General features: G+C 41.2%; 1 protein-coding gene across 2 annotated transcripts; it reads right to left on the reverse strand.

The window, feature by feature from the left end:
• Positions 1-1096: 1096 nt before the first annotated feature.
• On the reverse strand, positions 1097-11535 carry mdh1aa (malate dehydrogenase 1Aa, NAD (soluble)). 2 transcript variants are annotated; one of them, XM_030779573.1, is made up of 9 exons: positions 11482-11535; positions 8175-8273; positions 7835-7931; positions 6349-6524; positions 5088-5210; positions 4001-4177; positions 2499-2612; positions 1817-1906; positions 1097-1534 (listed from the first exon to the last, which is right to left on the reverse strand). In XM_030779573.1, the coding sequence occupies exons 1-9, from the start codon at positions 11533-11535 to the stop codon at positions 1412-1414; spliced, it is 1053 nt and encodes a 350-aa protein (XP_030635433.1). In that variant the 3' UTR covers positions 1097-1411. The 2 variants fall into 2 exon arrangements, with proteins under 2 accessions (XP_030635433.1, XP_030635434.1); XM_030779574.1 differs by lacking the exon at positions 11482-11535 and adding an exon at positions 8936-9020 and having other exon boundaries at positions 1412-1534.
• Between the last annotated feature and the right edge of the window lie 4103 nt (positions 11536-15638).

Consider the following 15638-nt stretch of genomic DNA (forward strand, 5'->3'; position numbering starts at 1 on the left):
TTACGGAATTCTCAAATTTAGCCAATCAGACACTCGCATCACATCTCTTAGGAATACTTAAAAAATCAAGCACAGTGCTACCACCAGGCGGCCAACCGGTTGAAAGGCGATCTGGTCGTTACGTAATTTGAGCTATCGACCGTGGTTCCCAAGGGTCGTGGAATTTCTGGAATATCATGGCATTTTAAAAACTCTATTCCAGACAAGGAAAGTCAGGGGATTTGATCATTTCCGGGCCGGGTCATGGAACATCGCGGAGTTTTGTCTGTAGCATTTTTAAATTTTAGTTGCACTTTATCAGAATGTTTTTCATGTAGTATTTTTCTTTATCAGGTTATTTCCAGTGTTTCCCGTATTGCGTGAGTGGCTGATATGGTTACTTGATTTTTCAGTGCCAGCTTCAATGCCCCCTTCTCGCTCGCCAACAACTGGCAATCACTTATGTCAAAATATGCACTCCTGTACCTGCTAACGAAGGCAAACATGCCAGGGAAATGTAAATTTCAAGAGCTTTGTCTACAAAGTGATGACTTCAAACACTGGGTGTTATGAGTAAACGACAGAAAAGCTAAATGTAAAGTTTGTAAAACTACTATCGATCTATCAAATATGGGAGAGGGAGCCCTTCGCAGTCACGCAAATACTTTGCTCAAAGTTTGTTGCACAAGGGCCAACGTGTTCATAAGGGCATATAGACCTAGCCCTATGCGATCATAATTGTACACTATGTTTAAGCAGTGAGAACTTTAAAGTTTTGTACTGAAAACATCTGTGAACTAGTAAATAAAGATCACAAATTGATGAGTTTAAAAGACTGGGGCTGGTTTTTGTTTGCTCAGCACAAAGGCGGCCTGTTTCGCCGTTCATCACAGGTCATTGAAATTCAGCTTTTTAGTCAGTCAAAGTCAGGGAAAGGTTGGTGAATTTGACATTTGACTTATAGTGGGAACTATGATCAATACGTTGTATTGCAGAAAATCAAGAATTATGCACTCGATTTCAAAGGAAATAAAGTCTTGTAAATACCACGTGACTTAAACCCTTTTATACTGTCATTTGCATTCTGCGGCAAATAAACCCACAGGAACATTTCACATTAGTTTTAATATTTTATTTAACCGTTGGTCAACATGTAATGTTACATTAAGAAGGACAACTGTGCATTAATATCCACTTAGAGGATACTCCTCTGGTATTCCCTGGCCAAAGACTTGCTGGAGTTATCTTACAGTACAGGTCCCTGTTTATGTGTATAGTTCGTGAAGTGACTGACACACACACACACACACACTCTCTCATTCACACACACACACACACGCACACACATACAGACATTAGGAGAGGTTCACAGCTGTGACTGAGGGTTTTTTCTGGAGTCTCCCTGCTGCTGTGTTGCTTTGGAACCGGTCAGTCACACTCCGAGGAAAGAAACGGCCGTGTCCCTCTCTTCCACGAGCTCTGAAGCAGTGGCGTCCATTTTGCCGCGGGAGAAGTCGTTGATGGCCAGTCCATCCACCACCTTCCAGGTTTTGTTCTGAGACACACATACACACACTTAAAAAAAAACCTCTCCTACTCTTCTGACACATGTGGCTGGATATACTACTACTACTATTTTAAAATGTTGTCAATGTCTCGTTGCTTTACTGTATCTGGCTGGAATTGATCTCCATGCATTTCTAGATATAATCTTTTTTTTTTTTTTTAAGATAAATTTATGAACCGTCTGATTTTATCAGCGTAAGTGTCTCAGTTTAATAAATCACAAGAGAGCCAAACGAAATGCTGACAACCGATTCCAAAAGTTCCAACAAACCTTGATCACAACAGGGAAAGAGTACACAAGGTCATTGGGAACTCCGTAAGAATTCCCAGAAGAATATACTCCCATGGAAACAAACTCGCCCTACAGATGAGAGAGAACGAGAAGACAGGAATTAGACTAATGACCTCGAACTGTCACCATCATTGTTTTGAATTACTATATTATTAGAGATTTATAGTTCCATACATGTAAATCAGTGAATTTAATTTTGGGTCTAAATGACATCACATGATTTAGAAGTTACTACTTCACTGTCTGAGTAAAGATAATACAATAACAAAACACAAAAGTAAAGAGTTTACTGTCAGCAATGCAAAGCTATCAATTTGTAAGGACACAAACACTTCATATCTATGAGTGGAAACCTATGGGTTATGTGCGTCCACAGCAAACAGCTAAGACACTTGATAATTTAGGGTAAATACCAAATATGGGGCTGAAATATAAGATACTGCCAGTACCTCACAACTACAAACAAAACTTTCATAGGTTTTTTTTTTAGAGCTTTGGTTCATGAATCCAAATCTCATTCTCATTGGAGTATAATAACTGAAGAATATTTGAAGAATATTCTTGAGTTCTCAATTTTAAGTAACTATTCCACGGCCAAGTCAGAGTTACCACTGATTTCACTGAAACAAAATACTCTACTGGGCCCCCCCCGTGTCCGTACGTCAGGAGTGCCGAACCAGATGTCCCTCATGTGGTCACAGATAGCCTTGGCGGCAGACATGGCACTCGACAGCTTCCTGGCCTTGATAACGGCTGCACCACGCTGCTGCACGGTCTGAGAGAGACGGTAAAACGAGAGTGAGTGTAAAGTGTAAAAAGAGAGTGAGTGTAAAGTGTAGAGACAGCACAGTCTGAGAGAGACGGTAAAACGAGAGTGAGTGTAAAGTGTAAAAAGAGAGTGAGTGTAAAGTGTAGAGACAGCACGGTCTGAGAGAGACAATAAAACGAGAGTGAGCGTAAAGTGTAAAAAGAGAGTGAGTGTAAAGTGTAGAGACAGCACGGTCTGAGAGAGACGGTAAAACGAGAGTGAGTGTAAAGTGTAAAGACAGCACGGTCTGAGAGAGACAGAGTGAGTGTAAAGTGTAGAGACAGCACGGTCTGAGAGAGACAGAGTGAGTGTAAAGTGTAGAGACAACACGGTCTGAGAGAGACAATAAAACGAGAGTGAGTGTAAAGTGTAAAAAGAGAGTGAGTGTAAAGTGTAAAGACAGCACGGTCTGAGAGAGACGGTAAAACGAGAGTGAGTGTAAAGTGTAAAGACAGCACGGTCTGAGAGAGACAGAGTGAGTGTAAAGTGTAGAGACAACACGGTCTGAGAGAGACAATAAAACGAGAGTGAGTGTAAAGTGTAAAAAGAGAGTGAGTGTAAAGTGTAGAGACAGCACGGTCTGAGAGAGACTGTAAAACGAGAGTGAGTGTAAAGTGTAAAAAGAGAGTGAGTGTAAAGTGTAGAGACAACACGGTCTGAGAGAGACAGAGTGAGTGTAAAGTGTAAAAAGAGAGTGAGTGTAAAGTGTAAAGACAGCACTGTCTGAGAGAGACGGTAAAACGAGAGTGAGTGCAAAGTGTAAAGATAGCACGGTCAGAGAGAGACAGAGTGAGTGTAAAGTGTAAAGACAGCACGGTCTGAGAGAGACGGTAAAACGAGAGTGAGTGTAAAGTGTAAAGACAGCACGGTCTGAGAGAGACAGAGTGAGTGTAAAGTGTAGAGACAGCACGGTCAGAGAGAGACAGTAAAACGAGAGTGAGTGTAAAGTGTAAAGACAGCACGGTCTGAGAGAGACAGAGTGAGTGTAAATAAAGAGATGGGGAGGATGTGGAAGAAGGTGGAGGGAACTCACAAACTATGAAAACTTTGTGGCACTAACTTTAGCGACTGTGAATGCGTCAGCGTGCAGTCAGTTCACTTCACAAATAGCACAGTCCATACATTAGCTTAACTTTACACTTCTAAATTCTCACTCAGAATAAAAGATGAAAAATAGCTGTTAGAATAGCTTATCTGAGGGGTAGAACATTTTGCAACTGCTATGGAAATGGATACTGCAATGGGGACCAAAGCCAGATTTCAATTGGGCTAAATTCTATTGTTTCCTATAGGCTTCTCTGTGACATCACTACCTCCTCCTCTATTAGGTCATAAAGGAAGCTGTGTGCACTCACAGAGATGAAATCTCCCTTCAGCCAGTTGTCATCTTTCACGGCATCGAAGGCAGCCACCTCTTTGCCGTGGACGTGAACCTTGGCGTGGTGGACATCCGGGTACTGGGTGGAGGAGTGATTTCCCCAGATGATGACGTTCTTCACGCAGTTGGAGGGCACACCCACACGTATTGCCACCTGTATGCCAGGAGAAATTCTGTTAATAATGCCATAGAAACCTGAAGCAGGTGTTGTGAATAAAGCTAAAGTAGACTTCTTGTCATGTCATACTGAACAGAAGTATAACATGGTCAGTGATGTCATAAAGAACTGAGGTAGAACACTGCCGGTGATGTTACACTGAAAAAAGTATAACATGGTCAATGATGCCATGAAAAACTCAGGTAGAGTTACTGTGATGTCATACAGAACAAAAGGATAACATGGTCAATGCTGTGATAAAGAACTGAGGTGGAGTTTCCATGATGTCATACTGAACAGAAGTATAACATGGTCAGTGATGTCATAAAGAACTGAGGTAGAACACTGCCAGTGATGTTACACTGCAAAAAGTATAACATGGTCAGTGATGCCATGAAAAACTCAGGTAGAGTTACTGTGATGTCATACAGAACAAAAGGATAACATGGTCAATGCTTTCATAAAGAACTGAGGTAGAGTTTCCATGATGTCATACTGAATAGAAGTATAACATGGTCAATGATGTCATAAAGAACTGGGATAGAACACTGCCAGTGATGTTACAATGAAAAAAGTATAACATGGTCAGTGTAATGTCATAAAGAATTCAGGATAACATATGTTTTCTTGGCCACTAGATTTAGCCCTAATTTAGAGTCATATTTTCATAACTACTTCTATGTTGTTAAGCCTAAACCTCAACTCAACTTCTTAACACTGGTTATGAGAATCAATCATCCTTTTAATACTGGATATGAGCAAGTCATGCTCATGCATGTTTACCAGGTTTTTAAGGTTAAATTCAGATGGTCACTTCCGGACTAGGGGTCCATCAGAAAGGCACCTGAAAGACTGTGCAGTGCAAAGGGAAAACCAGTAACACACACACACACACACACACACACACCTGTGAGCGAGCCCTGTTATGATCCAGGCGGGTCAGGCAGGAGAAATTCTCCTTAGGAATGGAGGGAGCAGATTTGGAGGCAATCAAGCAGTTGGTGTTTGCAGGGTTTCCAACAACAAGGACCTGACAGGGAGAATGAGAGAGAGAGAGAGAAAAAAAAGACATATTGATGTCTATTTAAAAGCACAAAAACCCCCACTGTGTCAAAAAAACAATATTTTTTTCTCAAGAAGACACACTTTTGGCGTGACCAACCAAATGGTACTTTTAAAACTATTTGATTCCATGTTCCAAATTCTGTGACTGTTACGCACACTTTTGATATGCATGGAGGAGACTACATTGGAACAAGTTCATTGATTTATTCTGAAAAGTTCAGCTGGACCAAAACATTATGGTTCATCTTTACGTGAAGTCGCTTTGTACTTATACACAAAACGCTGGGATTTCTTGGTGTTTCTTATCTGTAACAGGGCAAGAACTGACCGTGAAGTTTCCACAATGCCAGTTTGTGAAACATTTGACCATGGAAAAGAGGTCAAATGCGGCTTCACGCTGACCTTCAAACAAAACCTAGGCTACACAGGAGGAAATAGAGGCCAAAGTACTCGTGATCACACACACACACACACAAATAACAAGGGGGTGGAATTTGGTCAGAGGTTCTCTAAACTTACCGTTCCATGCCAGATTATGACTCAGGATCAACCAACCATAGTAGATTACTCTTACATACCAGTCAACAAATAGCACCTTATGAGATCAATGCTACTGGCTGTTCTCAAAAGAAGCATTTTATATTTTACTGTATTATATCACATGACCTAATTCTGGAAGTACTCCAACTTAGTCTAAACGTTTGTTTGTCGCCTTTGGAAAAACATTCTTAATGGGGTTGTTGGTGCCAGCCTAGTCAAGTGTGGCTGTAGATCAAAAAAAAAAAGGTTCCAACAACACAAGATCAATGAAGTAAAATATTTAACCTTATACCTACGCAGGCTGATTTTTAAAATTTTCCTCTGATATCAGCCAAACGGTGCTATTGTTACAGCTGTAAACAGTGGACAGGAGAAATATTGCGGCAGATATTTACCAAATAAACACTATACTGTAAATTATAATTGTCATATGTATATACACTACCAAGCTTACAAACCTACCCACACCAAACAAATACTAGTGTAAACGGACTGCAGCAGTGACTAGCAGCACTATATCTGCTGCAGTGTGTGTGTGTGTGTGTGTGTGTGCGCTGTCTCACCTTGACAGTCTTCTTGGCGTACTTGTCCAGGGCCTCACCCTGGGTCTTAAAGATAGCAACGTTAGCCTTCAGCAGGTCCTTCCTCTCCATCCCCTCCTTCCTGGGCATAGAACCGACCAGGATGGCAACGTCCAGGTCCTTGAAGCCCACCTCCACTTTATCGGTCGGAATGACCTCTGAGAAGGGGCAAGATTAAAGAGAACACATTCACCCTCAGCTTTTTTTTTTTTTTTAAACACTGACGACGTAGCATTACTGCAGTTTTTTTTTTTAAAGAAACTAAGCATGGCCTCTTAAAATATGCAGTTGGTAGTTTTGGTCGGTAAACTGCGTGCTGGCTCTGTTGATGTTTCTAGGATGTAGATAAAAATCTGGTGCATCTCTGTGTGAACAAATGAATCTGTTAAATGATTAATGTGTTTGATGTGTGGCTAAAATTAGGTCTAGGTTCCTTCTATTTTTTTTCTGAAAAAAAAAAAAAAAGACAAAAGACAAGTGGATATATTCCTCTTTTCAACACATAACACCCCCCCCCCCACACACACACACACAAATTGGGTTAAAAACGCTTCTGCTTGTAAAACCTGAGTACACTGAGTACACCTATATTATCATAATAGAGTCTTTAATGTAGGCTACTGGTGCTGTCCAAAGTGGTCTATAGTTAAAATATTGAGAAACATTGTACATCACCCTAAAAGCTTCAACTATTTCTGAACAAAAATTGCCTATATCTGCTGATTTCACAGATAGAATATCATCTGGTCATTGATTAGAAGACATCTTTATCTGCCTGAACTTCAGACAGAACACAGCCTTTATGATGCAAGCTCTTCTCTCAGTCCCTCCTCTCCCTCTCCACCTCCTATTGTTGTACCAGCACATCACCTGATTGGTCTACAGCTTCATGTAGGTCCTTGAGGAAGGACCAATGAGACGTCCGGACAAGACACACCTCCCACCACCCCAAAAGCCAGAGGCTGCAGCCCACATATGAAGTCCACTGCAGGCACACTCCTTTTGTGCAAAGTCACTGTATCTGTCCTGCATATGTAATGTGATCCACATTGCGAGAGGGTACACTATGTATCTTTAAATTGTGCTATGTCAGAAACTCCATAAGTCAGTTGATGACGTTAGAAATACAGTTTTTTTAACAAGAATTTCCATGGGCCCGTGTGTGCTGATCCTGTGTCAGTTTCTCCCACTTTAATCCTAAATTTTGAACAGTAAAGATAAACCTATTCTAGGTCTAACAGATTCCAGTTCCCAATTTTTTTTCTGGCATCGTTGCATATGCCTAAATGAAAAAAACAAACAAACAAAAAACATAACCCCTTATCTGCATCACTTTACAGACACACTCCAACGTTGTCATGCAGGTCTGGTCGCTAATGTGCTTGCTCTGCAGGAATAAAATTCCCTACCCTTTTAATACTGGGGTCAAAATGAATTTCATATCTACTAATTTCAGATGTAAGCTCACCCCTCAGAAGCGGGAGAGCGCAGTCTTGCAGCTCCATAACGACCCCATCCAAAACTGGCAGCATGGGCGGGATGTCCAAAAGCACCAAGATGATTGGCTGACAGAAAGAGGCAGCGGAAAAAAAAAACCAAGAGTTCAGAAAGTACGAGAGCGAAAACGAGAGGCGGAAGGATATAAAAACCAGAGCGACTATGTGTAATATTTTATCAAGCACAGGGTTATATAACGTAGTGCATACTGTGGAAATCCTTTCAGCAGTTTATTTAACTCATAAAGCTGCTCGTTCTCCCTCCATCTCCCGCGTCTTACGCGAGAGAATGACAGGGCAGAGTGTACTTACCTGATCCTGGCCGAAAACATCCCCCTTTGCGATGCTGTACAGCAGAGAATAGGCGATTTGTCCGGCCGCCCCTGTCACCAGCACACGAATCGGTTCGGCCTAAAGACAGACATTGCAAATCATCGGTATCAAAAGCGTTGACCTACTTCTCGCACCAAAGTCAACGAGACATAAATAATGACATTTGACCAAACAATCTTCATTGGACCAAAACAATTCGTAACCCGCCCTGTCAAATCACAGATATTAATTCTTTGTTAATCCTGCACGTCTACGGCCTCGCGTAATAACCCTGCATTCTCGTAGAATTTCAAAGCCTGGTGCAGCTTTTCTATTTATATCCTGAATGAATGAAACGATGATGCAGAAAGTGCCACGCGACACAGTCACTGCAACAATGGTGACAAACGCTTCCTAAAATATAACGCCAACATTTTTAAATCGACCTTAATCGTCATCCTTAAAAGTGAAAGCGTGCATTTATGTGACATTTAACCTCTGCTTTTCATATGTCGTTGAAAACAATGAAAGCTCCTGAACAAACATCTGTAAAATTGTTCGCCAGTGCTGGGAAATGATTCAGACAAAAAACTGTTTCGAACGATACATTATCGTAGATGAAGCTGACCTGTTTCAAGACTCTGATTAATTATTCCACAGATCATATAAAAATGAATAAACAATCCGATGTATGCATAATCTCGAATATGTGAACGGCCTTAAGGCTGATAAATTAAAAAGGAAAAAAATGTCTTTCTTACCATCTTTCTAGTTTCAGGTATTTCTTGTGCGTACGTCAAAGACCTAGGCTCTCCCACTCAAGACTGGATAGAGGGGTCACCTCTATTCTTGTATCGAATTGTCATGCGGTACAACAAGGCGTTCCTATCGACTACTGGGATATGTAGTTTTTTGTCAGTGATGACACACCTTCTCGACCAATGAACTTGAGTTGAAAAACACATTCCCCATGAAGTAACGCTTTACTGTCAGCTCTTCTGTATACGCCCACTTCTCGACCATATATAGAAGACGCTTATCGAAAGTACGATTAAAGGCTGAATGTTGAAAATCGTCATGTTCATCATTGGACGACAAGCCTCGAGGAGGACCAATATGGACCAATTACAGTAGTCTGGGTTGATTTCAATGTTTGATTCCTGTTGTATTACGCAAACATCTGACGAACGTTATTAAACCACACGGATTTATAAAAAAAAACTGATAGTTGTCTTGCCTCATACAGAACACACCAGCGTACAACTGTAGAGCATTATTGCTATATTGAGTTTGCAGAGGAAAGTCCATAAATATTAAACATCCAGGCAAGAATATCTCTGCACATGACTCTTAAACAATGATTTCGCGTTGTGCCCATTCAAGACTTCCTTAATATGCCTGCGAAAAGAAAAGGTTTGCTGTACCGGTGTTAAAATGGTCTTTAACATTCATATGCTATGACTGTTAGGGAATACTATGGGCAGCTGCTGTGATGCAGTTTTGGCACCGTTTTCAGGGACGTCTCTAGTATCAGGCGATTCTGGGCGACTCAGTAATGCAGCAGGACTTGGAGGGCTGTACTGACCAGGCAGGCTAGATTATGTCGAACGTAGTAGCACAATGAACAAACTGCCCTGAGTATTAACCTGCAGTGCCCCACCACTTGTTCCGGGAATCCAATTTTAAGTGTTGACACTTTGACTTTGAAACTTGCCTACGGCATTAACATACCGTGTTAGACTTGTTCAGTAACCACAAATCCATTAACTTATTCAGGCAAATGCGTTGGCACACGATTAGAGCTGTCTCTGCTGTATGGTTCTGTACTGTTCAGTTCCTCACGACTGGAGTTAGGAAAACACTGGTATAATGCATCAGTTTTGTCAGTCTTTAATGTACTTATGCAATATTTTATCGGCTGGCAACTGTGTTTCTGAAAAAAAAAAAAATTCAAACAATGTTAATTGCTGAGTGTCACAGACACCAGTTGGGAGAATTCTTTTTAACAAACAATAGTTATGTGGCTTTTTTGCAGCTCAGCAGTAATATTTCGGATAAAACCTCCAAAATAAACCTTTCTGAACCACATTAAAAAAGTTTGAATCAGCTGCTGTCAAATTCCTGAGGAATAAACTGTATTTAAAAAAAAAAAAACGAAAAAAGTTTCCTGTTATTAAATGGAAACAAAGGAAACAGCGGAAACAGGTGCTGTCAGATTTTGGGGGGAATATACTGTATCCTTTTGTATTAAATGTTAACAAGCAAGAAATTTGTGACAGGCGGAGGATGTGCTAACTTTTGGTCAGAAACACTGGTTAATATCTGGGCAAGATGCCTACAGCTCCTCTGCTACTTTCCATTGTGAGTGTGTTAGATCTAAGACTCCGGTTGGTGAGAAATCCCCCTCCCCCCCCCCCCCCCATCTCTCAACAGTTGCATTGTGCGTGTGTCTACCTGTCCATCTCAACTGAAGAAGCAGTGTTTGAATAGAAGCCATAGCAACATACATGGTTCTCCCAAAAGGCCACAAAGTAAAGAAACTCGCTCTGTAGATCAAGAATTTCAACTTCAGTACAGTTTCAGGACCTGTAAAAACATGTCTGCAACATCCAAACTCCATGAGGTGCATCCACTATTTTAAATATCTTGGAGAGCGTTTTGTAAATATTCCCCAAGATATTTAAATATATCAGTGTACAAGGCATACAACCAACTCAGTATATTTTGGACAGTAATAAAAAACAATATGTCGTACGTATCTCTTGATACTTGATATCTCGTGAAACTTGAAAAAAAGAGCGGAAGAAGAGTTTTTTTTTTTTAAATAAAAGAAGCAACCCACTGTCTGCCAAGCATTGCGTAATATGCCACTCAAGGGTGCAACCACTTGACAGTAGATTGCACTGCGCTCTAAATACGCTTTGGTAGCTATCCATGGTGCTGCTCCCAAATAAACGTCTGTCTCTCCTGTCCGAGACGTAGGAGAATGAATTAATTAACACAGGGTCGTTTAACTCAGGCCAACACAAGTTTTCTCCGGGTCATGTAGGAAATTATGAATGAGGCCAGAGAAATGGGACTCAAGCCAAACTATCAGATAACAAAGCTCTCGTGATGGAAATAGCTCAGCGGTCAAGCTTACCAGTGCGTGCTACCTCACCAAAGACTTTATCGCTAAGTATTTAGCTCACTGCACAACTTAATGATCTCCGTAGATATTTCTTTGTAGGGAAAAAAATGAAAGCATTTGAATCTGTCGGTCAACCTATTAGGTATGCCAGCGTTCATAAGGACAGAATCTCCTCACCTGCGAAGACGCAGCCCGCACCACTAAATACATAGCTGTCAACAACGTCAACATCTTGAGATCGCGGTTGGCCGATCCTCTCGCGGTCAGCGGTCTAGTGTCCCTTGTGAAGCCACCAAAATAAGAAACCGGGCAGTGAGGCGCAAAGCGGTGCGCTAAAAACCAGTACCGTGGGTGCAAAGGGGACTGTCGGCTACACACAAACAGCTTAGCAGTTATGCTGGTGTCCGTTGACCGACTCACCACACTAGCACCTCCAAGCCACCGTTTGGTAGTCAAGTACGGTAATGAGCTTTGAGAGACAAAAATAGCGACGGTGCTGCAATCTTTGGGACGTTTACGATTGTGGCGCTCAACGAAAGCGTGTAATGATCAGAGCAGAGAATTTGGGAGTGACGTCATTGAGATGGTTTTGCTGCAGTCGAACCGATGCCATGCTACAACTGAGGGGTCATACCAGGACAAAGACCGTCTTCGTACGTTAAACGTTGCACTGTGAATTCATCTCTAACAATAATAACGGTAACAATGACATATTTTACGGAAATATCGATACGACTTAAATACTCTTGCCACTAAGTTATTAATCACTATTATTGTATTAGGTGTCAGTGGTGACACTAAAATGACAAAAGCAAATCCGTCCACTGTATTTACTTTATGGGATTCTGGTTCGTTTGTTTATTTTGCTGGCACCTGTTAGCGTACAGAGTGTAAGGTGGCATCGCTTCCCTGAGCGACATCTGTTCGTTACGTAGGCAGTCGGAAGGAGATGGTGTGTGTGTGTGGGTGTGTGTGTGTATGTGTGTGTGTGGGGGGGGGGGGGGGGGGGGGGGATGGATTTTGGTCCATTGTGCACACTTTGGCCTTCAGATAGAGGTCGTCTTTAGTCTTGGAGGAAGATTTTTTTGTCTCTCGTCCAACACAAACACACCTGAGTGTGTTGTTATTACATTGTGCTGAATGACGTATATATGGGTTGACTTGAGGCAAGCGCCTGCTTATCTCCAGTCTTTTATCCTTGATCTATGAGCCCATGATAGGCAACACTATAAGTTGGGAGCGCAACATTTCAGAAGGAACATAAAAGCCCTGAAGTCCTCAGTACGAACAGGAGAGGTCGCTATTTGATCAATGATAAGCACCCCTTGGAGGTTTGCGCAAGTGCCGCCAAACTTGTTTTACAAATTCCCTGTTAAATATGCAGTGCATACAATAGATATACCTAGAGTGACGGTATTGACTACTAACCACACACCTCACATGAGTCTAGTCTACTTGTTGCAGTTAGTATTACCTACCAGGGTGAGTTAACTGGATGGTCAGGGACTGTATATGGTCAGGGAATTATTGAGTATTAATCAAGTTACATAATATTAAATATTACGTTATGATAAACGAATTGTGACTTCACTTTTTTCAAAATATCTGTAGAATTTGAGGGTTTGATCCAAATCCAAAATCAAATCATTACTGGGGTACAGGAGGCAACACACACACACACACACATGCACACACACACACACACACACACACGCACATTTGATTTAACCTGTCCTCAGGTGTGAATGGTGGAGCAGCGAATGGTTGAGTGAACACATCACATGTGTGAACAGTGGACCTAATTATGCATCCTGGGGTGGATCCTTACAGGTCTAAACCTGTATGCACACACACACACACACACACACACACACACACACACACACACACACACTCACACACACACACACACAAATGTCAAACACTGTTCACACACACATATATCCTGGTATGTATGCTTCAGTGCGCGCACACACACACGCACACACACACACACACACACGCATGCACTTGGATGAAGAGTGTAACCCCAAAACCACACATGCCACGTCTCTCTGACTAACTGACATGCTCATTCAGACAGACAAGGCTTCAGTCAACAGTCATGTGGAAATCAGAAATCCTGAAGAGTTTTTAATGAATGACATTTTTTTGCAGGCCAGGTCATCAGTGACTGTGGGTAAGCACAAGTGTGACTGACAGACATGTCAGAAAAAGAGCACACAAGACAAGAATGCAAAATTAGACACTCCTTTACTATCCCCCTCTTTCTCTCTCTCTCTCTCTCTCTCTCTCTCTCTCTTACAGACAACATACATGCAAGTTTTTCTGTCAATCAGTGCCACAAGTCTGAAAGAAAAATGAAGAAAGCTTTTTACATATATTTAATGAAGCAAAAAAAACCCCAAAACAAGCCGTCGAATGACAGTTTCCTGTGGCGTCCACTTACTATAATTACTGCTGTCAATGAAAGTGTGTTTGGACAGAGAGAGAGAGACGGAGAGGGAGAGGGAGAGGGAGAGAGAGAGAGAAAGTGAAAGAGCAAATGTATAATTTGCAGTCTTGTCCTTCATGAGTAAGATGTGACAGGGGTGAACTGGTGGGTTTCTGAGTGGAGGTCGTCATGAATGTGTGTTTGTGCTGACACTGACACACTGATGTGAATGTAATCTTTGTTTTTGGTTGACATAATTTTCCACTTTTCATGTTTTTTTTTTTTTGTTTTGTTTTGTTTTTAGCTCAATGTGTGCTTATTTTAAAATAGTTTGGGCTTTTCACTCATCATCATCATCATCATCATCATTAACAACACAAAATCTAAATTTGAGATCAGCATCCGTCTCCTGTCATTTTGTAGACCTGGAACAACACGATGGCAAGGTGAATATTCACCACTTATTGACACACACTTAAACCCAGAACGAGTGACGGGTCGGGTTGTCTCAGACTTGTTCTTGACAGAAAAAGTCATCCAGCAAGCTCAGCAGGAACCCTCTCTGTCTGTATGAATATAACTTTAATGTCGCCTCACAAAACACACCACGTTAACCTCATTTAAAAAGCTGCTACACTGGTATCGCTTTAGAGACTATAGGGTTTATGTTGTATATAGAGGATTTATCTATTCAAATAATTCTGACCATGAAAAGCTCCCCCTCACCCAATAGTATTTAATCAAAGACACTTCATAATCGTGGTTGGTTATAGAAGAATTCTATTCTATTGTGACATCATGGAATATGCAAAATAGTTTGTTTGGGTGGTCCCCAGCAGTAAAGAGTGTGGGTTTAAGGCTGTTCTGTGGTAGTTGGGGAAAATATTATGTATTTATTTTAGATTAGTATCTGAACTGAAGTTACGTGCAGACGCAGATGCATTCTTAAAGGGCTTAAAGGAAAGAAGTGGGACTCCTTTCTTAAGCCGTGGTTCATGACATAGTTTGGGAGATGAATCGATACGGACATCGTCGAAACCCAGACAACAATCGTTACTGGTTTTGTTATGGTTTGATTGCTGTTGGTATTGTGTCTGCGATGGTAGACATCTTGACGCTTGTGTCATGATGTTGTACTGGTTGTTCTTATTTCGCTGAGTTGCTGGCAACCTCTCTAGATATGGAACGATTAGAAAAACTGAAATAAATCAGTATACACAGACAAGGAACATGGAAGGAGTGAGACAGAGAGAAAGAGAGAGAGAGAGAGAGAGAGAGAGAGAGAGAGAGAGATTGAAATTGAGAGTGGAGAGAGAGAGAGAGAGAGAGCATATATATTATTAATATATTTTTTTTATTCATGCTTTTGAATAATGAATAGGTATAATTATAAGACATGAGTTGTTTATGGAAAGGCAAAAATCATCAGTTAAATATTCAACTCAAATAACCCCTATGGTTAAGGATCATGTTAACATCTAATACCTTGATGGACATTGGCAACAAATATTTACTCATACATGTATGTATTGTCATTGGATGTTTAAAGGTACTTCATCTCTCTCTCTCTCTCTCTCTCTCTCTCTCTCTCTAAAGTATTACCTGACCTTCAACATGAATGTGATATGAACTTTTCAACCCATCTGCCAAAAGTCAGGCGTCACGTGGGAATGCGTCCACAGAAAAGACTGACTGATGTGTGCATGTGGACACACATATGCACGTAAGCCTCAACATGTCGGTTGTTTCCACTGTCAGAAAGTGCTTTTTCCAACCCTGACTCTTCTTTAACCAGATTTCATATCTGTACTTTACTTCACTTAATCGCACTTATCTCGGCTGTATTGCGTAATCCTGTTGCTTAGCTAGCGACGTGTCACCTGGACAGACCAAACTATTC

Source organism: Chanos chanos, chromosome 7 (assembly GCF_902362185.1).
Source record: "Chanos chanos chromosome 7, fChaCha1.1, whole genome shotgun sequence".
NCBI lineage: Eukaryota > Metazoa > Chordata > Actinopteri > Gonorynchiformes > Chanidae > Chanos > Chanos chanos.

Bases quoted from the DNA above. Each gene is read 5' to 3' on its own strand.
- mdh1aa (XM_030779573.1), bottom strand. From the start codon at position 11,535: ATGTTGACGTTGTTGACAGCTATGTATTTAGTGGTGCGGGCTGCGTCT. The intron at 4,178-5,087 runs GTGTGTGTGTGT...CCTGGCATACAG, and splicing joins ATAACAGGGCTCGCTCACAG to GTGGCAATACGTGTGGGTGT. The intron at 1,535-1,816 runs GTTTGTTGGAAC...TGTGTGTCTCAG, and splicing joins CTTTCCCTGTTGTGATCAAG to AACAAAACCTGGAAGGTGGT.